The sequence below is a fragment of the Rosa rugosa genome, chromosome 1, assembly GCF_958449725.1.
Source record: "Rosa rugosa chromosome 1, drRosRugo1.1, whole genome shotgun sequence".
Taxonomy (NCBI): domain Eukaryota; kingdom Viridiplantae; phylum Streptophyta; class Magnoliopsida; order Rosales; family Rosaceae; genus Rosa; species Rosa rugosa.
In genome coordinates, this window is record NC_084820.1 from 6,032,241 (window position 1) to 6,055,529 (window position 23,289).

The window sequence follows — 23,289 nt, forward strand, 5'->3', positions numbered from 1 at the left end:
CTTTTATAATCAATTACCCATTAAAACTCTTCTAAAAAATAATAAAAAATTGTTTTTATTTTTTATTTTTTAAACCCTCTTCTAACCCATTACGACATTACCCATTAAAACTCTTTTTCATTGTTGCTTTGAAAATCAACAAATTCAAAGAAAATCGGGTTAGATGGGGAGAGAAGGTTAGATGGGTTAGACCATTTTTTATTTCTAATCGGGTTAGATGGGTTCCATCGGGCAGCCCGTTTCCGCCCGTTAACTAACGGGTTGTTAACGGGTTGGCAGCCCATTAACACGTTATATTATCGGGCGGAAATAAATGGGTTTTAAGCGGGCGGTTAACGGGCGGTTGACGGGTCATGGGCTGAATTGCCAGGCCTAGACAGGAGTCACAGGACTGCGCCTCACAGTGCTTTTGTTAAAAGCGCTTTTGGAGTTTTGGTGCTTTTTCACGGATGTGAAGCATGCAAAGCGCCCAAGACCTATATCGTAAATTTGATAGTGTTTTAGTTCTTTGATAAAAAAAAAAGGGGGGTGAAATTTGCACCCCCAAATTTACAAACCACACCCACTTTCAATTTTTTTATAATATTTCATCCCAAGTTTTTGGCACTTTCTAAAATACCCTCCCCCCTCTCTCTTCCAGACCACCACCAAGGACCCCGTTCTTCTCTTCCCACTGCCGGCCAAGTCCTCCACATCCACTGCTGGAACCGCCGTCAAGGTCGCCGCCGCCGCACCAAAATCGAAGGGGAAGGCGAAGCCCAAAGCAGACGCCGATGCCGACCCGATCAAGCCCAAGAGAAACGTCAACAGGAATGCTGCCATTCTGAAGCCGACTCCGATCTCTCCAGCTCTCGGCAGCTTCCTCGGCGGCGCCCCTGAGTGCTCTCGCGCCGAGGCCGTGAAGCAGATCTGAAGCCACATCAAGCTCCAAAACCTGCAGGTCGTGATTTCGATCTCCTTTGCTTCATTCTCTGCGTTTATAATGATGATGGTGTGTGTTGATGCAGTGTTAAATCCCTGGGTTCTGAAAAATTGTCCGGTGGACCTCTGCGAACCCAACCCTCATCGACCAAGCCCTCTGAAGCTCCAGCTCATCGTCTTCCTCGAAGAGTTCTCCTACCCGCTCTTCACATCCGACCCCGATTCCCTCCCCAAAACCCTCCACCGCCTCATCGAAACCCTCCGCGCCCTGATCCAGAAACCTGCCGATGGCGTCCACGTTTCCCTCACCCTCAAGGAGCAGACCATGCTCTCCGTCACCGCTATCGTGATCGCCGCCGACTACATGCTCGACGGCTTCGTCGAGCTGCTCCTCACACTCTTTTTATATCCACCTCTCATCCCATCTATTCAACATGATTATATATCTTACTCTGATAGGAATTGAAATTTCCAATCCACAGAAATTCAAACTGCCAAACAGCTAGACAGATAACCGGTGGTTTTGGAAGAGTTGTCGTGATTTTGGAGAAGAGAGAGAGAGAGCGAGAAAGAGAGACAGGGAAGAAAAGACCCAAAAAGAAGAAATTTTTTTTTTTTGACTTTTGAGGGTATTTTAGGATGTGCCAAAAGATTTAGGATGAAATATTATAAAAAAATTGAAAGTGGGTGTGGTTTGTAAATTTGGGGGTGCAAATTTCACCCCCCCTAAAAAAAATCGTTAGATTAGTTATTATTAAGCGTATATGGTGTGTCTCATACAATGAGTTTATCTAACAGCTCATGACTCTAACGATTTGATGACAGAATAAGCTATTTTAACGACTAACGATTTGTTGACAGAATAAGCTATTTTAACGACTAACGATTGTGAAATATTGACAAATTAAGCTATTTGACGGCTAATGTACATCTCCAGAGCATTATTGAATGCTTCAACTGCTTTCAGTGCTAGCAGAAAAGCACTTCCAAGTTCCAACAGTCCAAAAAACATACAAAAGAATCAAATTTAACGGAGAATATGGAATTAAATAATTAATACAACAAGATAGTAACTAAAATACATTAGAGAGTACATGATACAACCCAATTTCTACAGGGTACAGGGTACAACACTAACTTAAAAGGCTATCATACAGATAAGCCTGAATGCTACAACATCAGCATGAAACTATAAATCACACAGTATAGTATAGAACAGCTCTGTAAATTAGCACACATTTCGACCTTTTCTTCTTTCACCAACTTACAATTGGATTTCTGGATCCCTCTTCCTTTGTGCTCATCACACCTCACTAACATGAACTGGCGGAAGCTCTACCGGTTCATATTTCACATTTGATGCACCATGACTATCAAGCTCTTTGTTGCTGAGAACACTGCATTTTGAATCCACATTCTTATCTGATTCCTAACTATAATTAAATCCTCCTCCCTTTGTGTACAGCACACCTCTTTCTTCCTTGAACTGGAGGCCTTCTACAAGCAGACCCATTATTTGTAGTTGCCCCACAAATTCCAGTGTTCTCCCAAGTAATGCCACTGTTATATGAAGCAAACTCTCTGTTGCTGATAAAACTGCAATTTGAGTCTACATTGCTAGCTGTAGTCGATCCAGTAATCCTCATCCCTTTGTGTACAGCACACCTCTTATTTCCTGGAACTGGAGGCCTTCTACAAGCAGACCCATTATTTGTACATGCCCCACAAATTTCAGTGTTCTCCTGAGTAATGCCACTTTTATATGAAACAGACTCTCTGTCGTTGCTGATAAAACTGCATTTTGAGTCTACATTGCTAGCTGTAGTCGATCCAGTAATCCTCATCCCTTTGTGTACAGCACACCTCTTATTTCCTGGAACTGGAGGCCTTCTACAAGCAGACCCATTATTTGTACATGCCCCACAAATTTCAGTGTTCTCCTGAGTAATGCCACTTCTATATGAAACAGACTCTCTGTTGCTGATAAAACTGCATTTTGAGTCGACATTGCTAGCTGTAATCGATCCAGTAATCCTCATCCCTTTGTGTTCAGCACACCTCTGTCTTCCTTGAACTGGAGGCCTTCTACAGGTAGACCCATCACCTGCAGCCACCCCACAAATTTCAGTGTTCTCCTGAGTAATGCCACTTTTATATGAAACCAACTCTCTGTTGCTGATAAAACTGCATTTTGAGTCGGCATTGCTAGCTGTAATCAATCCAGTAATCCTCGTCCCTTTGTGTTCAGCACACCTCTTTCTTCCTTGAACTGGTGCCTTCCTACATATGGACCCATCACCAACAGCCACCCCACAAATTATAGTATTTTCCCAAGTTCCACTTCCGTCCAAAACTAACCTAGGCTGTGATCTGCCAAACTTGAAAACTTGGGGTATGATATTCCTGCTCTCCCTATCAGCATAGTTACTGAACTTGTCCTCTGTTGAAACCAGATTGCTGGAGTTAATTCTAATATCAACTTGCTTCTGTCTGGAAGGTAGAGGCCTCGGGACAATAATAGTAAATAGGGTAGGGTTTGAGGAAATTTTCTTGAGTTTCTGAAGGACATCATCAGGGCGCCGTGCACCATTGAACCTTGTGTTCCACGCATAATTAAGTGCATGAAGCAGCTGACTTTCTGTTCTTTCCGCCTCACTTTTGGTTCCCATCTGTTTGACAATGAACAAAGAATGAGGGCATTTCATCATATATTCCAATTACATGCCCAAACTTGCACCTAAAACTGCTATCACACCTATTCTTTTTTATAACAAACTGCATAATGGCAAGCAGATAATCACAATTCACCATATGCATCAACCCTAGACGTATCTCTAGCATACTAGCTAGCAGGTATGTGAATTAGAATGAAGGACAAACATAAATGTACACAACCATGCTTAAATGAATGTTCAAGTTAAGACAGATAAAAGCCTCAAGTTGAACCTATTCTATACAGTAAGTATAAAGCTTCATATAAAGTACAGGTTCTATCGATCTGTACTCTTTAGATTCGATCTGTCAATGCTTCCATTTACTAGAGAACTGAAGTGCACAGAGAAAATTATGCATCTTTCAACTGTTTTCACTATCAAATCCAAAAAGCCACACCAACCCTACATGAAGAAAGAAGAATCACAAATTCCCTGAACTCCATATCTTCCATAGAAAGAGGCCGGGAATACCAAAATCCTATAGTATTAGTAAAAAAGCAGACGAACAATGGCGAACTGGCGATTAACAACTGCAACCAAAACACAGATTCCATAGCATAGCAGTTATAACAATACAATCAGCCCAACCAATTAAAATCCGCCAGGAGATACAACATATCTCAAACTTACAGGAGCCCATCTATACACAATGGAGTATCCTCCGTCCAGCATCTCCTCAATCAATCCAGGCCCCTTACAGATTTGCTCACTCGGATTCCCTGAGCATGACCTCCCCAAATGAGCCCCTGTCCGGCCATACTGCTGAAGCCTTGTCCTCGCACTATCAGCTTGTCCAACATAAACCGGGACTATTTGATCCGCTTTAATCCCACGGCCTGAACCACTGTGCGGAACAGCAACTCCGAGTTCATACACTCCTGGGCTCTCGTTTCCAGGCAGGTTTTGAACTCTGTACCTTTCAGCTCCATCCTTGCCCGCTGAATAGTCCTCCCAATCACCAGGCGCAACAAGAACCTGACTTTCATCACAATTGAATAAATCAAGAATGTAAATGCCATGCAAAACTCGATTCTGTGAGGTGGGGTGTGATGAAAGCAACATAATTTAAGCCAAAGACTAGGAGTAAATTACAGACAGACAGACACAAATCTTGAAAACAAAGTGAGCTTGATAAGCGCAATTACCTTCCATTTGGAGAAATGGGGGCCGTGCTGTAAGCGCTTGCGTTCTTCCCTCTTCAACGTTGGACTTTGGACAGCAAGGGTGAAGTCGCTGGCCACCATTGGAGGTTCTTCATCTTCGAGTTCGAGTATTAGCGGCATGTCTTTTTCTTAAAGAGTAAGCCCTATGATGAACTCAATGTGTGCTCATGGCAGCCGTTTAGAAATTTATACACTGTCATGAAGTACGTAGCTTATAAATGAATGGTGGAAGAGACTGCAAGTACCATTCTCACTAGCTAGCTTAGAGAGGAAGAATCTCTTTTTCTTTTTTTTTTGGCAAATAGAGAGGAAGAATCTGACCAAAAAAAAAAAAAAGAGATAGAGAGGAATAAAGGAGCACTGATGCATAGTAGTGAACTGTGAACTAGTGATTGTACAATTCTCACTAGCTCTCGTCACTCTACTTTTGATCTATCTCTATCTCATGCCAATATGCATGTTCTTGTTGAGTAAGAAAATATGACAACCAGATTCCACTAGCTAAATTATTGGTGCTTTTTATTAAAAAGTAAATATAAAGAGATCTTATCGGATCTTTCTTCCCCACATGTTCTGTCCTTTAAGGGCAGAAGCAGAAGTAAAAATAAATAAATAAATGCTGAAAATTGGTATGTGTTTCATAGAAATCACTTCCATTTTCATGCACATGTTCATTGAAAAATCATTTATAGATGAAGTTGTAGACACCAAAAATTTAATGAAAATAAAATTCATTAAATAATTCGGTCACCACTTGAAATTATGACCGAACAAATTTAGTCAGCATGTGAGTCCCGCAAATTGTCCACATGGCTTGTGAGTCAGCAAAATCACGCAGACTCAGAGAATGACACTTGGCGATACATGAAAGGCTCGACAACAATAAATGAATTTGCTCCGGCTAAATCAATTGATATTAAAGCGGATCAATCAAATTAATTGATTCCGAATAAAATCAAGCATTAAATCTCGTCTGCTGATTAGATATCAATTTATTTAAATTGATAATCAAGACAAAAATCAGCCATCAAATTAATTGGCTAATTCCTTAATAGTCGTAATTAAATCAGTTAATTAAAGCTGATTGATTTGATTATGCTATTAATAAAATACAATTAAAATCAGCCATCAAATTAATTGGCTAATTCCTTAATAGTCATGATTAAATCAATTAATTAAAGCTGATTGATTTGATTATGCTATTAATGAAATACAATTAAAATCAGCCATCAAATTGATTGGATAATTCCTTAATAATCGTGATTAAATCAGTTAATTAGGGCTGATTGATTTGATTACGTAATTAAGGAAAATACAATTAATTACGTGTCATTAAGGCATTCCAAATTGAGAGAGGCGCTGACACTATAAATAGCCCCTCTCAAATCAAGAGAAGGACTTCAGCAGCCGGAGAGAAAAATTACTCCCAAAGTTCTTAAGTCTTCAAGCGCGTGAAGAGCCTTCAAGCTGCCAAATAGTCGGTTCATCACCAACCTCAAGTCAAAACACTCGTCACGTGTCAACCCTCGTGGCCATCATATGACTCAAGATCAAGCGTCAATCGCCCTTGAGCCAAGTACACCATCGAGGACGACGACAGACAGAGGGACGCAAGCAGACGGAAGAAACCTCTCCAAAGCTCAGAAGTCTCCCAAGCTCGTGAAGAACCATCAAGCTGCCAAATAGCCGGGTCTCTTCACCTCGCCGACTTCAGACAAGCAGGGGAAATCACTTACAAGCTCGGAAGTCGTCAAACACGCGGAGGATCAACAAGCACCAAACACATGTGCTGATTCATCCACCATCAAAAGCCATACTCGCCACGTGACACCGCTCGTGATCTGATCAAGTTCAAGCCTCTACAGCCCTTGATCATCCGTCGTCTTCAAGTCGTCAACAAAGCAAAACTTCTGCCAAGTTCTTCATCAAGCTCGTGGAGAATCAACAAGCACCAAACACACGTGCTGGTTCATCCCCTACCAAAGCCGAAGAACACTCGTCACGTGACACCACTCGTGGCCTAAATCCGATCAAGATCAAGCTTCTACAGCCCTTGGTCAATCATCTTCCTCAAATTGTCAACATAGCAGGAAGTCCACATTGCAACTGTTTGATTCAAGATCAAGTGCTCGCCACCCTTGGATTAAATCAACGTCAGAGATCGAATCAGAGGAGAATCTTGTGAAAGAGCATCAACAGAGATTGTAACCCGCAAATTCATTAATAAAAATATATTATTTTGTACACGTGTCCTTCTTTCATTAGTTGCTGGATTTTTCGTGTTTACAGAAGTATGGTTTGTAAGAAAGATGTGCAAATTTCAATCCTTAAAAAAAAGAAATTAACCAAAATTGCAGAAATGTTTATTGCCTATCATAATAATTTGCTAGTCGGGACATAATAATCCATTAAAAGTGCTTTTGGTTTTTTTTTTTACAATGCAAAAAAAAATAGATGGACAAGACTACGTGTCACGGGCCGAACTTTGCAATGCGCAAAGCGGACCGTGCGGCACTTGCTAGCAAGCAAGTCAGCCAAGTGAGTACCTTGCAAGGAACAATGAAAGCCACACGATATTAAAATAGTGCTAGTGACAAGCAAGAACACAATTATATGAATGTTGGGGCAACCACGAAGAACAATGAATAATCGAAAGGAAAGATCAAAGAGCAATCTCACGGGGCACAGATGATTGAATAATTCCTCTTTTATTGATGGTAAGACGGTAAGGGAGGCAAAAGTACATATGCTTACCTATACTAGTTCCGTAGTCCAAACTATGCCGACTAGGAACCCCTCCCTATAGAGCATATCGGCCTTACATGAACCTGGCAGGAGGAAACATGAAAAAGGCCGAGGAGACTAATTGCTAAATAAAATAAATTACATAATTTGTAAATTACCAAAACAACCCTAGCACGCAAGCAAACCAACCAAAGGCTTAACTAATGACCCTGGACAAGGTTGCTTGCGGCATTACAAGTGCGGCCCCTAACATCCTCCCCCACTTAAGCTGTCGGCGCTCTCGACGACTGCCTTGATCTTGAAGTCTTCAATCTTCTGTTGGAACTTCTTCGTCAGGACGTCAGCATTCTCCCAACTGGTTTCTTCATCTCCAAGACCCTTCCACTTGACCAGGAACTGCTGGCATGGGCGCCTTGACACTCGGATCACTCTCTCTGCTAGGATCTCCTCCACTTCTTTCGGCTTTGGTGGTCTGATGTCGACGTGCTCCCGAACAGGCTGGTTGCGTGCTTGATCTTCACAGTCTGGCTGGTGCGGCTTGAGGTTGCTGACGTGGAAGACGGGGTGAACTCTCATCCAGGCGGGAATATCGACTTTATAGGAGCACTTCCCCACTTTAGCAATGATGAGGAGCGGTCCTTCATACTTCCTGAAAAGTCGTTTGTCTCTGGAAGTAGCTTGACAAGGACCATGTCCCATGCCTGAAACTCCCTGGGCTTGCGGCCTTGATCTGCCCACTTCTTCATTCTCCCCCCCCCCCCCCCCCCCCCCCCGCTTTCTCTAGATAGGCTTGAGCGATCTCGGCATTAGTCTTCCACTCTTTTGTGAAGTTGAAAGCACGCGGATTCGCCCCTTTGTAGACTTCTTGCACCGTATGCGGCAAGAGAGGCTGTTGGCCAGTGACAATTTCAAAAGCACTCTTGTTGGTGGATGAGCTCTTCTTCGAGTTGAAACAAAATTGTGCAACATCGAGCAATTGCGCCCAATTCTGTTGGTTGGCATGAACGAAATGGCGCAAGTACTCCTCCAACATCCCGTTGAACCTTTCTGTTTGCCCATCAGTCTGTGGGTGATAACTTGAAGATATGTTGAGCTCAGACCCGAGCAACTTGAATAGCTCGGTCCAGAATGTTCCCTTGAACCTAGTGTCTTGATCGCTGACTATGTTCTGAGGCACACCCCAATACATTACAACATGCTTGAAGAAGAGGCTTGCTGTGTCTTCCGCCGAACAGTACTTTGGGGTTGGCACAAAGGTGGCATACTTTGAAAACCTGTCAACCACAACCAGGATGCCTGATAAGTCTCCCACCTTCGGGAGGTTAGTAATAAAGTCAAGGGAGACACTCTCCCACGGGCGAGTAGGAATAGACAGTGGTTCCAACAGCCCTGGAGTCTTTTGGCGCTCAATCTTGTCTTGCTGGCATGTCAGGCAAGTCTTGGTGTATTCCGTGACATCGTCTCGCATCTGGGGCCAGTAGTACCCCTGCTTGAGGAGTGCATGGGTCCTCTGCCATCCAGGGTGACCTGCCCACAGGGTGTCGTGACACTCCCTCATAAGCATTCTTCGCAGTCCGTCAGCTCGCGGAACAAACACTCGTCCTCCTTTGGCCATCAATAGGCCATCCTCCATCCAAAACCGACGGCTCTTCCCTTCCTTCACCATTTTCATGAGGGATTGCGCCACGGAATCCTTCTCCAGAATCTCCTTGATACGTTGCTTGATGTCTATGGCAATGATGCTGCTCGACAAAGTGGCCAACACCTTGAGGGTGGCAAGGTCAGCCTTGCGACTTAGAGCATCAGCAACTTGGTTTGTGTGCCCAGCCTTGTGTTCGAAATGGAAGTCGAACTCAGCGAGAAACTCTTGCCATCGAGCTTGCCTTGGGGTTAACTTCGGCTGGGTCAGGAAGTGGCTGACGGCTGAATTGTCTGTCTTCACAAGGAACTTTGACCACAGCAAATAGTGTCGCCACGTCCTCAAACAGTGAATTACGGCTAGCAACTCCTTCTCCTGAGCCGCGTACCTCCTCTCAGCTTCCGAGAGTTTATGACTTTCATACGCAACAGGGTGCCCTTGTTGCAGCAGGACTCCTCCTAAGGCGAAGTCAGAAGCATCTGTCTGGACTTCAAATGGCTGGTTCAGGTCGGGTAAGGCAAGGACCGGATCTTCCATCACGGCCTTCTTCAAATCTTGAAAGGCCTTCTCACAATTACTACTCCAGTCCCATGTCACTCCTTTCTTCAAGAGTTCAGTTAAGGGGGTCGTCTTCTTTGAGTAATTCTCAATGAAACGTCGGTAGTAATTGGCCAGCCCAAGGAAAGAACGTAGCTCTTTCACATTCTTGGGGTTTCTCCACTCCTTTATGGCTTCTACTTTCTCCATATCCATCCTGATTTGACCCCTTTCAATAATGTGACCTAAAAACTTGATGGTCACTTGCGCGAAGGAGCACTTTTCGCGCTTGACATACAACTGGTTGTCCTGCAACCGTTGGAACACCAACTTCAAGTGCTCTACGTGTTCTTCTAGGGTAGAGCTGTACACCACTATGTCATCCAGGTACACTACCACGAACTTATCTAAGTACTCGTGGAAGACTTGGTTCATCAAAGTGCAGAATGTGGCTGGCGCATTGGTCAACCCGAACGGCATCACCAGGAACTCAAAGGCGCCATAACGGGTGACGCACGTTGTCTTGGGTTCATCTCCTTCTGCAATGCGAACTTGATAGTACCCCGAGCGGAGGTCTAGCTTTGTGAAATATTTGGCACCACTGAGTTGGTCAAACAGATCTGCAATCAGAGGGATCGGGTACTTGTTGCGCACCGTGACTTTGTTGAGAGCCCGATAGTCCACACACAGTCTCCAACTTCCATCGTGCTTCCTTTGAAACAACACAGGTGCACCAAAGGGGGCTTTAGATGGCCTAATGAATCCCGCCTTGAGCAGGTCTTCGAGCTGCTTTCGAAGTTCCGCCAGTTCTGGGGGCGCCATTCTGTAAGGTGCCTTTGCAGGTGGTTTGGCCCCCGGAAGCAGTTCGATCTCATGGTCCACACTCCTCCTTGGAGGTAATTCTTTGGGAAGTTCAGGAGGCATCACATCTACATAGCTCTCCAATACCCCTTCAATCTCCTTCGGAATCACTTCTCCTTTAGTCTCATCCTTTATCAAAGGAACTGCTACATAGGTAGGCTCATGACGCTTCACGCCTTTCTTGAACTGGAGGGCGGACAAGAGACGGGGTTCACTTGGTTGCTCGATTCTTGCTGGAACCACACACGGCCTTTCTCCCATAATAGGTAAGTGTTGGGCACTAGGAATGGGAATAGCTTTGTTCGCCAACAAGAACTCCATCCCCAATATGACATCAAAGTCGTCCATCTGGACAACTACGAGGTCAGTCTTCCCTTGCCAGTGACCCAACTTGAGTGATACCCCTCGAGATAGTCCAGTTGTAGGTGAGGCCTTAGAGTTCACAGCTTTCATGCGGCCAACATCCTTCTCCAACTTCAGCCCCAACCTCCGTGCTTCAGGTTCTGACACAAAGTTGTGAGTGGCCCCTGTGTCAACCATCACGCTCTTGGCTACCTTTCCATTAATACTACCATCTATGAACATCAAGCCTTTAGCCTGGGACTTCTTAGGTGATTGTGGTCGCTTCTCCACCGCACCCAAGAATCTTAGAGCTCCCATGTGACCAGGTTCCTCCTCTGGCTCTTGCTGATCTTCCATTTCTTTCGAGTGAATATGAGCCTGTAGGGCAGAGAGGGCGGTCTTATGAGGGCACTCATTCACTCTATGCGGTCCTCTGCATAAGAAGCATGCTAGTGGCTTTGGAGCATAGCCTGAGGGATTAAAGGGTCGAGGGGTGAAGACCCCTGTCGAGGCAACAGGCTTGGACGTTGCCGTGTCCCTCGCATTCACTACTCTCCTGTCCCCTCCTCCTGAGTTGGAAAACTTGGACTCCGCTCCCCCACTTCTACTCGGTCCAGGCCTTACATTTCTGTTGACATTCACATTCGAAAACGACTGAGTCTTCTTAGTAGAGTTCTCTTCGAATGTGTAGTCCGTCAACCTTTCAGCAGCAGCCTGTGCGGAGGCCAAATCTTGGACTCTCTGCCGTTGAAGTTCGGTCCTCGCCCATGACTTTAAGCCTTCCAGGAAATAAAACAGCCGATCCTTCTCTGACATGTCCGGGATGTCAAGCATGAGCACCGAGAACTTGTTTACAAAGTCTCGGATGTTGTTGGTGTGCTTGAGCTCCCTTAGTTGCCTTCTAGCAATGTACTCTACATTCTCGGGGAAGAATTGAACTTTGAGCTCCTTCTTAAGATCCTCCCAGGTGTCAATGGTGCATACCCCTCTTTGTATGTCATTATACTTGGTCCTCCACCATAGTTTAGCATCTCCTGCCAAATACATTGTCACCATGTTCACCTTCACCTCTTCCGAGTCTGGCTTCACTGCTCGGAAGTATTGCTCCATATCAAATAAGTAATTCTCAAGCTCCTTGGCATCTCGCGCCCCTCCAAAAGCTTGAGGTTCTGGTATCTTTACCTTCCTGTAGTCCGTCACAGGTTGGTTTCCCATCGCACGGATGGTTAGGTTGAGCTTGGTATTCATCTCCACCAGCTCGTTTCTAAAAGCATCAATGGTGACTCGGACATCTTCTGCCATATTGTCCACGGCCACCTGGAGTGTGTCAAGGGCATCACTCATCGCCCCCATTTGCTCGTTCGGAACAGGAGCTTCTTCCTCATTTCTCTCCCTTCCGCTACCTCGAGCTTTCCAATTTTCAAGGGCCACAACTCGGTCCTTCAGGCTCTCCACCTCTATCATCCGCGCCGCCAACTCATCTAGGTCGACGCGGTCCAACACATTAGTGATATCAATCAACCTATCCGGCACTCCTGCAAGTTCTCCGAGTTGTTGGTCATACCAATCGAATCTTTGTTGGTTTGTCATCTTCCCCGTCATCGTAGTGAGCTTCTTGAGCCGAGTTGGCTCTGATACCAACTGTCACGGGCCTAACTTTGCAATGCGCAAAGCGGACCGTGCGGCACTTGCTAGCAAGCAAGTCAGCCAAGTGAGTACCTTGCAAGGAACAATGAAAGCCACACGATATTAAAATAGTGCTAGTGACAAGCAAGAACACAATTATATGAATGTTGGGGCAACCACGAAGAACAATGAATAATCGAAAGGAAAGATCAAAGAGCAATCTCACGGGGCACAGATGATTGAATAATTCCTCTTTTATTGATGGTAAGACGGTAAGGGAGGCAAAAGTACATGTGCTTACCTATACTAGTTCCGTAGTCCAAACTATGCCGACTAGGAACCCCTCCCTATAGAGCATATCGGCCTTACATGAACCTGGCAGGAGGAAACATGAAAAAGGCCGAGGAGACTAATTGCTAAATAAAATAAATTACATAATTTGTAAATTACCAAAACAACCCTAGCACGCAAGCAAACCAACCAAAGGCTTAACTAATGACCCTGGACAAGGTTGCTTGCGGCATTACAAGTGCGGCCCCTAACACTACGCCTTACGGTGCTTTTGTTAAAAGTGCTTTTGGTGCTTTTTTTGCAAATGTAAAGCATGCGAAGCACCTAATGGTTATATTGTAAATTCGATAGTGTTTTAATCCTTCAATTAAAAATCGTTAGACTTGTTAGTGGTTAAGGTGTCTCATACAATATAACAACTCACAACTCTGAAATATTGACACAATAAGCTATAGAACGACTATTTTTTTACTCCAGAGCATTATTGAACACAATCCTGACAAATGACAAATGATTCAACTGCTTTCCATGCGAGCGGAAAAGCACTTCCTACAAAATTACTTCCAATACCCCAAAAACATCCAAAAGAATCAAATCTAACAGAAAATATGGAACTGTACTAAAATTAAATTAGAGTACATGATACAATAATCATGCCCCAATTTCAATAGGGTACAGGGTACAACAATAACTTAAAAGGCTATAACTCATACAGATAAGCCTGAATGCTACAACATAAGCATGAATCTATAAATCACACAGTATATTTTCTATTTCAGAAAAAAAAAAATGAATAAAACATCAACTGGAGACTCTTCTTCCTCCTTTTGTAGTATTTGCTCACACCTCTTCCTTTCATGAGCAGTTCTTGTATGGTATAAGTATAGAACAGTTTTGTAAATTAGAATACATCAATACATCATGCACATATTTCGACCTTCTCTTCTTTCACTGACTTGGAGTTGCATTTCTGAATCCTTCTCCCTTTGTGCTCATCACACCTTTTTCTTCCTTGAATTGGTTCTGTTCTACAAGGAGAGCCATCGGCCAAGATGAATCCACATATCGATGTAGAGCTCTCACAAACATGAACTGGTGGAAGCTGTACCGGTTCATATTTCACATTTGATGCATCATGACTATCAAGCTCTTTGTTGCTGAGAACACTGCACTTTGAGTCCACATTCTTATCTGATATCCTAACTGTAATTGACCCTTTAATCCTCATCCCTTTGTGCTCAGCACACCTCTTTCTTCCTTGAACTGGTGGTGTTCTACATATAGACCCATCACCTCCAGCCACCCCACAAATTTCAGTGTTCTCCTGAGTAATCCCACTTTCATACGAAACAAATTCTCTGTTGCTGATAACACTGCATTTTGAATCAATATTGCTATTTGATATCCTAACTGTAATCGACCCTGTAATCCTCATCCCTTTGTGTTCAGCACACCTCTTTCTTCCTTGAACTGGTTCCTTTCTACAGATGGACCCATCCCCTACAGCCACCCCACAAATTATAGTATTTTCCTGAGTAATCCCACTTCTATCCAAAACTAACCTAGGCTGTGATCTGCCAAACTTGAAAACCTGGGCTATGAGAGTCCGGCTCTCCCTATCAGCATAGTCACTGAACTTGTCCTCTGTTGAAACCAGTTTGCTGGAGTTAATTCTAATACCGACTTGCTTCTGTCTGAAAGGTAGAAGCCGCTGGACAATATTAGTAAATCGGGTAGGTTTTGAGGAAATTTTCTTGAGTTTCTGAAGGACATCATCAGGGCGCCGTGCACCATTGATGCTTGTGTTCCATGCATAATCAAATGTGTTAAGCAGCTGACTTTCTGTTTTCAGGGCCTCACTTTTGGTTCCCATCTGTTTGACAAAGAACAAAGAAATCAGGCATATAGTCCAATTACATGTACAAACTTGCAAACAAACTGCTACTACACATTTCTCTTCATTGACAAACTGCTATCTCTCATAATGGCAAGCACATAACACAATTGACCATGCAGCACTCACCAAGATGTATCTCTAGCATTATAGCATGTATGTGAATGAGAATGAGCATGAAAATGTAACTGCACACATGCTCAAATGAACATAAAGTTAAGACAGCTAAAAGCTTGGAGTTTAGTCCACACACAGAACAAGTAGAAAGCTTTATATGACTACAGGTCCAATCTGTATTGTTTAGGTTAGTTAATGTTTAGGTTTAATAGAGAACTGATTAAATACGGAAAAATGATGAACTGTTTTCGCTATCCAACTCCACAAAGCTACACCAAAAACCATATAAAGAAGCTATAGAAATCGGGTATACCATTGCTGTTTAACAACTAGACATGGCATCAGTAGAGCAGAGCAAAATGACAATGGCGAACTGGATATGTAACAAGGACAAGCAAAATACGGATTCCATAGCAGTGAAAACACAAGACAAGACACATCAAAACTGACCCCAGTCCCACTAGTCAGCACAAACCAAGTAAAATTCACTACTTGAAATGAGATAAATGGTAGATCAAACTTACAGGAGCCCATCTATACACAATGGGGTAGCCTCTTGCCAGCATCTCCTCAAACAATCCAGGCCCCTTTCGGATTCGCTCACTCGGAATCCCAACTGAGCAGCAGCACTTGCCCAAATGAGCCCCTGTCCGGCCATACTGCTGGAGCCTGGTCCTCACACTATCAGCCTGTCCAAGATAAACCGGGACTATTTTATCCGCTTCAATCCCACGGCCTAAACCAGTACCACCGCGCAAAACAGCAACCCCAAGTTCATACACTCCTGGGCTCTCGTTCCTAGGCAGGTTTTGAACTCTGTACCTTTCAGCTCCTTCCTTCCCCACCGAAAAGTCCTCCCAATCACAGGGCCCAACAAGAACCTGACTTTCATCACAAATGAATGTAAATCTCGATTTAAGCAAAAGAGATTGAAAAAAGAGTGAGCGTGATTAGGGGAACTTACCTTCCAATTGGAGAAATGGGGGTCGTGCTTTGTGCGCTTGCATTCTTCCCTCTTCAACCTTTGGAGAGCAACGGTTAAGTCGCTGCCTACCATACTAACTTCATACAAAAAAAGTCAAATTGACGCCCTTTAACAGCGCCAAGAGTGGAGGAACAAACTTCGAGGAGGAGCGGCCAAAGTCTGGCCCGTTTAGATGGTGTATGGGCCAGCCCAATTCTTTTTTAACGACGACTATTAAAATGAGACTTCATAACGACTTTTTAATATACGGATTCACATTTTGTCATTTATGAACATGAAAGGTTCAGATTTGATAGATTTGCTCCATCCATTGATTTGATCCAGTTTGATACCTTCACGATTAGCAATTTGGAAGAAAATTTTCATAAGTGACTTACTCATGCATACATAAACATATAACGGTTGATTTGTTATAATCTAATTTAAAAATGAGTCTCACAACCTTTGATTAAGAAGTGTTCATTTTAAAGATCCTCATTAGAAGTTAGTCCTACAATATATTAACGTATCAATATAATGTAAAAACGTCAATACATGGAATTATAGTACCATTGTAGGCTAGTTCACTACAATCGAAAAGTTAATCGAGATGGCTAAGTAAGTCTACTGATACATAGAACCAATCTAATATGAGATGTATCAATACAATAATGTATGGTAGATGACTCATAAAAATAATGTGCCTCGAGTATTAATTAGTATCCATCGAGAACTAGTCCTGCTCCTAGCTAGTGACTGATGAAAAGGAATATGATCACGAGCAAGAGAGGAAGATGATGACCAAATGAGCATCTTCCTAGCTTAATCAAGTTGCAGATAAGTTGACAACATTGACCAAGTACAAAAGCCCTACAAAAGCTAAAAGTTTGGCCCTCGACTCTTGATTAATTTGATGACCAACCATCAAGATCAGAGTTGTTATGCATTTTTGTTGGTTCCTATATATCGTTTTCTTACTCTCGACGAAAGGCAACTTCATCGAGCAATAGATATGATGATGTCAATGCATCCTAGATCTTTTGTGCTGAAGCTGCTTTGGATAAAAGGAAAAGGGAGGTGGATGGGGACTTTAAAACTTGAGATTCGAATAGCCCATGAGTCATGAAGTTACTTGCTTGTGAATCCATAATGCATTCATCTTTTGGAGAAAAATATATAATTGAACAAAAGAAGCAAAGAAAAGCTGACAGAATATCTGAATATGGAGTCTTTTATAATAGATAGTTTGATATGGTAATCACTAATCACATGCATAGAATAAAAATCACCATTCTTTATGATTTTTTAAAGACGTGTAAGATAATTACTAGAAAAGTGAGTTCTAGCTTCAGTATAAGTTATGTTTCTTGCACTAACCTCAACATATTATGCATATGAGAACGCCTTAGAAATAAGGAATGCTAAAAGCAATACTGTTTTTTCTTACTTCAAGGAAATGAAGGCAAGCAATGCTTGGAATGTGAAATGAAGGCAAGCAATGCTTGGAGCCTTGGAATGTGTTAGGCCCTTAGGTCTTACTCCTATCTCTTAAAGAGACTAGGGTGGATACAATGTCCCCTTCTCCATTGATAACCATTGAGATTTGAAAATTTGGGGCCCCTAGCTAAGTGCTTTAACTTCTATCCCCAACAACCATATCAAATCAAACAATCATCTACATTAAACAAGGGTTGAATAAGTGGCGCCACGTTCCTATCAAGCCCCAAAAATAGATGTGATGACATGGATTATGGTTTTTGAGAGATGTATTAGCCATCATTGATTCTTGATTGTTTATGAAATGACAAAAGTCATCACTATTTTGATTGTTTACAATAGTCTAAATAATTTCTATTACATCAATGTTAATTGATGCCAACTTTAAGGTTTATGAATACAATTAAAAATTTTCATATAATATACAAAATTGTTTATCAAACTGAGTTGGTTGGGATGTCATGCCGTGATACTGTTAATTTAAACCACTAATCGATTGAGTTGTTACTTAGTACACTATCAAGATTAATCATTTACTACTCTATGAAATATCTTCCTCACTATATGTTGAGAATAAATATAACTTCCACATTGAAAAAATAATACCTTACATATGAACTTATAAGGGTTTATGCCACTCTATCCAATGTCAATTGATTTTGGATGTAAACCCTAAATTACTATATCATTTTTCTCTAAATCAAAAGCATATTGAAAGAGGTAAATGAGAAGACAAAAATTATATCTGTAGTTATGACTTATGTTAAACTATTAAAAGACAAACCCTAATCAATATCATAACCTACTGACCAATTCACTAAACAATAAACTACACAATCTCCCTCACATATTTCCACTTGCAACTTACAAATAACAAACACTATTTAAAGAAAGCAAGAAAGAAATAGTCCAATCATTGATCTAGTTATGGTGTTTGATATAATATTTGGTTCCTCTTGTCGTTTAAGCTAAAACCTTCTACTTCCTCTTGTCGTTTCATTGGTTTTCCCTATTGGCGCTTCTTCCTTACAATTATGCTGGAGCCCAAATCAGAATCTACCAACAAAAAAGTCCAACTTTAGGCCACCTGCCACTTCCTCTCTCCAAAGACTCGATCAAATTATGGCTCAAAACTTCTATAACATTCACACGCATCCCACATGCAGAAGGGTAGAGGCTCAATTTCCATGAAAGACCAAAACTTCGTGCTTGAAAATTTTTTGTTCTGTTTTGCATTAATCCCAAAGGTTCTTGTATAGTGTTTCACACAGAGTGAGTGAGAGGGTTTTGGGACTTTGACGTGTCCTTTAACGGAAATAAACCCAGTCAGTGGTTAAAGCAAACATTGAAGACAGTGCGTGTCTTGTTCTTCTACTTTGGTTTGTCGCTTTTTTCAGATGGAAAAAGCTTATTCATTTGGGGGTTTCTGATTCTCAGAGTGATAATGCACGTTTTTCTGCTTCTGGGTTTTGTTTGTTTTGGACAAGCTCTGGAATTTGGATGTGGGTTTTGAATTTGGGGTGTGCTGAGGAAGTTTTGGGTTGTACTTGTAGAGTTTGAGTCTTGGTTTGGCCGAGTATGAAGGAGAAGAGGAAGTCAGTGGTGGCTGGGAAAGTTGTGGTGGTTGCTGTTAAGGCTTTGAAGGAGATTTCAAACACAGCTCTGGTGTGGGCTTTGACTCATGTTGTTCAACCTGGAGATTACATTAAGCTCTTGGCAGTCGCTCCTTCACATACATCAAGTAATCATCCTTGTCCTTCTCTTAATAAATGAAGAAAAGTTTGTGCCTTTAAATTTCAAAGAAAGCATGTAAATTGCAGTTCAAATGATTGATAAGAGAGGTCATGGTTAAGTTGGTTAGCTTGATTAGAAATTTTTTTTCTTCAAATGATTGATAAGAGGGGTCATGGTTAAGTTGGTTAGTTCAATTGATTGTTTGATAATGTTTTTATTTAAGGACTGTAGGCACAAGTTAATTGTTTAGGGGTTCAATTCTGTAATATATATACCTGTTTAATATATCAGCAGCCAACTATCTGGTGTGGCATGTCTAAGTAGGGTGTTCTACTTCATTTTGACACACCCATGTGTCTATGAGAATCAGAAGTTCTATAATAAGAAACTTTTTGGCAGTATGTTATCCGCTACTTTTGTTTTAATTGCTTGTTGGGTATTCAAAACCTCCCCATGGCATGCTAGTTTTGACAGAAGCACTTCACAGATTTCAAAATTTATTGAATCCAGGCCAAGTTGAACAATGCATAAGAGTCTTGTGTTTGATGGAGTTTTTACCCTTGTCCTTTTATGCTTGGATATATATGAACTGGGGAGGCCAAAGTTGATGTTGATGAAAACACCGTATGTTCAGGTAATAGGGTATGGGACTTTGCACGATTCACCAGCGATTGCACCAGAAGTCACCATTGGTCTCTCACAGGAACCATTTCAGATCAGAAGGATGAGATAGTGAACTCATGCTCTCAGATGGTGCTACAGCTCCGAGATGTTTATGATCCAGAGAAGGTCGGTGAATCAGTGTAGTGTTTAGTCCTAGTGCTTCATAGCCAATATTAATCTCTTCCCTCTTTATTTTACTTCACAGATAAAGATCAGGATAAAAATCCTCTCTGGCTCACCATCTGGTGTTGTGGCTGCAGAAGCGAAGAAAGCTCAATCAAACTGGGTTATATTGGACAAGTAATAAATTCGATGCAACCTTAATTTCCACTTTTCCAGTATCACTTACTATAGCTGAAAACTTCTGATTATAAGAAGGCATGCCTTTTACATGTTTGATAATGCAAAATGGCATCCTTTTCTGATTTCTCAATGTAAATCTTTAGTCAGCACTTTTTGTGCATAAAAGTCTTTTACTTCACTTTCCGCCTGTTCAAATTATAAGTTTTGCTGTTGTGCAGACAATTGAAATATGAAAAGAAACACTGCATGGAACAGCTGCAGTGCAATGTTGTGATTATGAAACGATCTGGGCCTAAGGTTCTCCGCTTGAATTTGGTTAACTCTCCAAACAAGGAATCTGAAGTGGCTTGCCCTTCATTGTATAAATCAGAATCTCCTCCTAAACACCTGAAGAGCAAATTTGCACAGTGGAATATAAGTGGAGGGCCACCTGTGACTCCTACTAGTAGTTTTGACCGTGAGTCACCACTGACTGCAACTGATATCGGATCATCATCCATATCAAGCTCAGATATGGGGACTGAATCATTTTTACATTCTGGAATTCTCAGGAGATTGAAGCAAGAGTTTCCATATACCAGTGAAGGTAATGAGAATTTAAATGAATCTGACAATGAGGCAAATAATGAAAAGACGAGTGCTTATTTCACGCGTTCATATTGCCAGCCCTGGATGGCAGATTATCATTCTGATGGTGAATTTTCAAGATATGGGGCTGGAGGTTCACAGAGACCTTATGATAGATCTCTGATTTCAGCATATGGAAGCTTGCTAGATAAGTTAGCTAATTTGAATCGAGAGCCTGATGTTGGAGTCCTGAACTATAGGCTTGATTTGAACTTGAGTAGAAGTGTACGTGAATCAATTTCCCTCCGTAGAAATTTACCTTCTATACCTCCTCCGTTGTGCTCTGTATGTCAGCACAAGGCACCTGTCTTTGGCAATCCTCCTAGGTGGTTCACATATGCTGAGTTAGAACTTGCTACATGTGGTTTTTCTCAAGCAAATTTCTTGGCTGAAGGTGGGTTTGGCTCCGTACACAGAGGTGTCTTACCACATGGTCAGGTTGTTGCTGTTAAGCAATATAAATTGGCCAGTTCTCAAGGAGATCATGAATTCTGCTCAGAAGTTGAAGTCTTAAGCTGTGCACAGCATCGCAATGTTGTGATGCTAATTGGATTCTGTGTGGAGGATGGAAAGAGGTTGCTAGTATATGAATATATCTGCAATGGTTCTTTGGATTCTCATCTATATGGTAGGTTCTCCACTACTCCTGATTGATGTAAATAGGCAGCATGCATTACTCTTAATGCCTTTTTACAAGTTATGCTTTATTCACTCCTGTGGAATGGCAACACTAAAATTTGCAGGGAAAGACCAACGTTCATTGAAATGGTTTGCACGACAAAGAATTGCAGTTGGAGCAGCTAGAGGATTGAGATACCTTCATGAAGAGTGTAGAGTAGGTTGCATTGTACACCGTGATATGCGACCTAACAATATCCTTCTGACCCATGATTTTGAACCATTGGTATGTCATGCTCTTCTCATCTTTTACAAAATTCAAATCCTCTATTCACCAGCATATTGTATTTGATGAATCACACCTTGTATGAGTATTGTCTCCTGTCAAATTGTATGTTCATTAAGGATGAAGCTTTAGACTCTGGCATGAATCAGTTGGAGTGACAATCAACCACTTCTGATTTCAGGTTGGAGATTTTGGACTAGCAAGGTGGCAACCAGACGGAGATATTGGCATACAAACAAGAGTAATTGGAACATTTGGGTAAGACCATAGGACTTAAAAGCAAAAATAAAGTTGTTAATCTTATGAAATATTGAAATTACAGCTTGATAAGAAAAGTTTTACTAAGTGAGAAGTCTTGTGTTAATGTAGTTACTTGGCTCCAGAATATGCTCAAAGTGGAGAAATTACAGAGAAAACTGATGTATATTCCTTTGGGGTAGTACTGGTGGAGCTTGTTACGGGACGGAAAGCTATGGACATAAACAAGCCCAAAGGCCAGCAGTGCCTCACTGAATGGGTATGTATGGGTAAAGGCAACTCTAGTTTGAAAAATGCAGCATACCATATAGTGGCCAAAATTCAAGAAAGATACATATAACCCTATAGTAATCTTACATGATCTTCTTTTGGTGATTACTTATGCTCATTTGTGTGGTGAGCAGGCACGACCCTTGCTAGAAAAGAACGCCATTGACGAAATGATAGACCCTCGGTTAAGAAACTGCTATTCAAAGCAAGAAGTTAGTAACATGCTGCGATGCGCTTCCTTGTGCATCAGGCGAGACCCTCATTCCAGGCCTCGAATGTCTCAGGTATCAGTTGATCTTAGCACTCATTGCCTCTTCAAATTCTTCTTCCCGGAATCAATGGAAAGGTCAACTATAATCTCATTCTTGTTTATTTGGCTTCTTACCTATAGGTGCTTCGGATTCTGGAAGGTGACGACATTCCCATGAATTCCAAATCATTCTTAGATGAAGGGGGTTTTGACAGGACAGTTTTGTAGACAACCCAGATGATACCCACGCTTCAAATCAAGAATAAAAGAAGCATAGTATAGTTATATATACATATAGTTTCTACGTAGTACATAGGTGTTAAGAGAGATCTGTCTGCAATCAATTTTTACAAGTATCCTGTATCCCTCTCTCACTGGCATACGTTGTTGGTTCATTTCCCAACAATCTCCTCAACTAATCTAACATTAGTAGAAAAACAAATCTCAATCCACATTAACCGGACAACAAACCTTGGTCTACAGGAGCTACCGAATTCAAAATCCCCCACTAGTCATTCAAATTGGATGATCAAGAAAGCATTACTGTTCAAGATCATTTACCTGTGGCATACGTTGTCAGTGAGTTGTGACTTGTTGGTAAATTATAATTACTACATTGTAACTGAGTTCGATTCTCAATGATATATGTAAGGATGGGGGTGGGTCAAGAGTTTTTTGAAAGAAAAAAAAAAAAAAAAGTCTCCCATTTTTATATAAAAAAGCTTGAGTTTCACCTTAAGACAGACCTAAAAGTCATTGGGTAATTTTTTTTTTTTTTGACAGAGTAATAGAGATTTCATTTAATCCCAAAACCAGAACGGCACATACAAATAAGCCCTATATGCTTGTATCCTACATCAGTGGTCAAGCAGGTAAGGGAATACGGGTACCATCCACTAGTACAATGAAGTTCACTTATTTGAAAGCCTACAAACTATGACAATTCCATCCCACGGTTTATCCAAATTA

At 41.8% G+C, this 23,289-nt stretch overlaps 4 protein-coding genes across 4 annotated transcripts; 1 reads left to right on the forward strand and 3 right to left on the reverse strand.

Moving 5' to 3' along the window:
- Positions 1-1,942: 1,942 nt before the first annotated feature.
- Positions 1,943-5,121, reverse strand: LOC133712813 (protein EFFECTOR OF TRANSCRIPTION 2-like). The gene is made up of 3 exons (XM_062138924.1): positions 4,781-5,121; positions 4,266-4,610; positions 1,943-3,590 (listed from the first exon to the last, which is right to left on the reverse strand). The coding sequence occupies exons 1-3, from the start codon at positions 4,916-4,918 to the stop codon at positions 2,361-2,363; spliced, it is 1,713 nt and encodes a 570-aa protein (XP_061994908.1). The 5' UTR covers positions 4,919-5,121; the 3' UTR covers positions 1,943-2,360.
- A 2,668-nt stretch (positions 5,122-7,789) lies between these two features.
- LOC133732764 (uncharacterized) lies at positions 7,790-12,524 on the reverse strand. The gene is made up of 2 exons (XM_062160379.1): positions 8,362-12,524; positions 7,790-8,192 (listed from the first exon to the last, which is right to left on the reverse strand). The coding sequence occupies exons 1-2, from the start codon at positions 12,522-12,524 to the stop codon at positions 7,790-7,792; spliced, it is 4,566 nt and encodes a 1,521-aa protein (XP_062016363.1).
- Positions 12,525-13,426: 902 nt separating this feature from the next.
- LOC133712895 (protein EFFECTOR OF TRANSCRIPTION 2-like) lies at positions 13,427-15,945 on the reverse strand. The gene is made up of 3 exons (XM_062139008.1): positions 15,815-15,945; positions 15,375-15,731; positions 13,427-14,712 (listed from the first exon to the last, which is right to left on the reverse strand). Exons 1-3 carry the CDS (start codon positions 15,905-15,907, stop codon positions 13,759-13,761), a joined length of 1,404 nt encoding a protein of 467 aa, XP_061994992.1. The 5' UTR covers positions 15,908-15,945; the 3' UTR covers positions 13,427-13,758.
- A 2,410-nt stretch (positions 15,946-18,355) lies between these two features.
- Positions 18,356-22,681, forward strand: LOC133712887 (inactive protein kinase SELMODRAFT_444075-like). The gene is made up of 9 exons (XM_062138998.1): positions 18,356-19,052; positions 19,680-19,834; positions 19,914-20,008; positions 20,230-21,266; positions 21,382-21,542; positions 21,724-21,800; positions 21,912-22,059; positions 22,205-22,354; positions 22,462-22,681. The coding sequence occupies exons 1-9, from the start codon at positions 18,890-18,892 to the stop codon at positions 22,546-22,548; spliced, it is 2,073 nt and encodes a 690-aa protein (XP_061994982.1). The 5' UTR covers positions 18,356-18,889; the 3' UTR covers positions 22,549-22,681.
- Positions 22,682-23,289: the final 608 nt, after the last annotated feature.

Coding starts and splice junctions, on each gene's coding strand:
- LOC133732764 (XM_062160379.1), bottom strand. CDS start 12,524: ATGACGGGGAAGATGACAAACCAACAAAGATTCGATTGGTATGACCAA. Junction 8,193..8,361: donor GCTTTCAACTTCACAAAAGA/GTGGAAGACTAA, acceptor ACGACTTTTCAG/GAAGTATGAAGGACCGCTCC.
- LOC133712887 (XM_062138998.1), top strand. CDS start 18,890: ATGAAGGAGAAGAGGAAGTCAGTGGTGGCTGGGAAAGTTGTGGTGGTT. Junction 22,060..22,204: donor AGCAGTGCCTCACTGAATGG/GTATGTATGGGT, acceptor TGTGGTGAGCAG/GCACGACCCTTGCTAGAAAA. Junction 22,355..22,461: donor CCAGGCCTCGAATGTCTCAG/GTATCAGTTGAT, acceptor TCTTACCTATAG/GTGCTTCGGATTCTGGAAGG.
- LOC133712813 (XM_062138924.1), bottom strand. CDS start 4,918: ATGCCGCTAATACTCGAACTCGAAGATGAAGAACCTCCAATGGTGGCC. Junction 4,611..4,780: donor CCCATTTCTCCAAATGGAAG/GTAATTGCGCTT, acceptor GATGAAAGTCAG/GTTCTTGTTGCGCCTGGTGA. Junction 3,591..4,265: donor TTGTGTATAGATGGGCTCCT/GTAAGTTTGAGA, acceptor ATTGTCAAACAG/ATGGGAACCAAAAGTGAGGC.
- LOC133712895 (XM_062139008.1), bottom strand. CDS start 15,907: ATGGTAGGCAGCGACTTAACCGTTGCTCTCCAAAGGTTGAAGAGGGAA. Junction 15,732..15,814: donor CCCATTTCTCCAATTGGAAG/GTAAGTTCCCCT, acceptor GATGAAAGTCAG/GTTCTTGTTGGGCCCTGTGA. Junction 14,713..15,374: donor TTGTGTATAGATGGGCTCCT/GTAAGTTTGATC, acceptor TTTGTCAAACAG/ATGGGAACCAAAAGTGAGGC.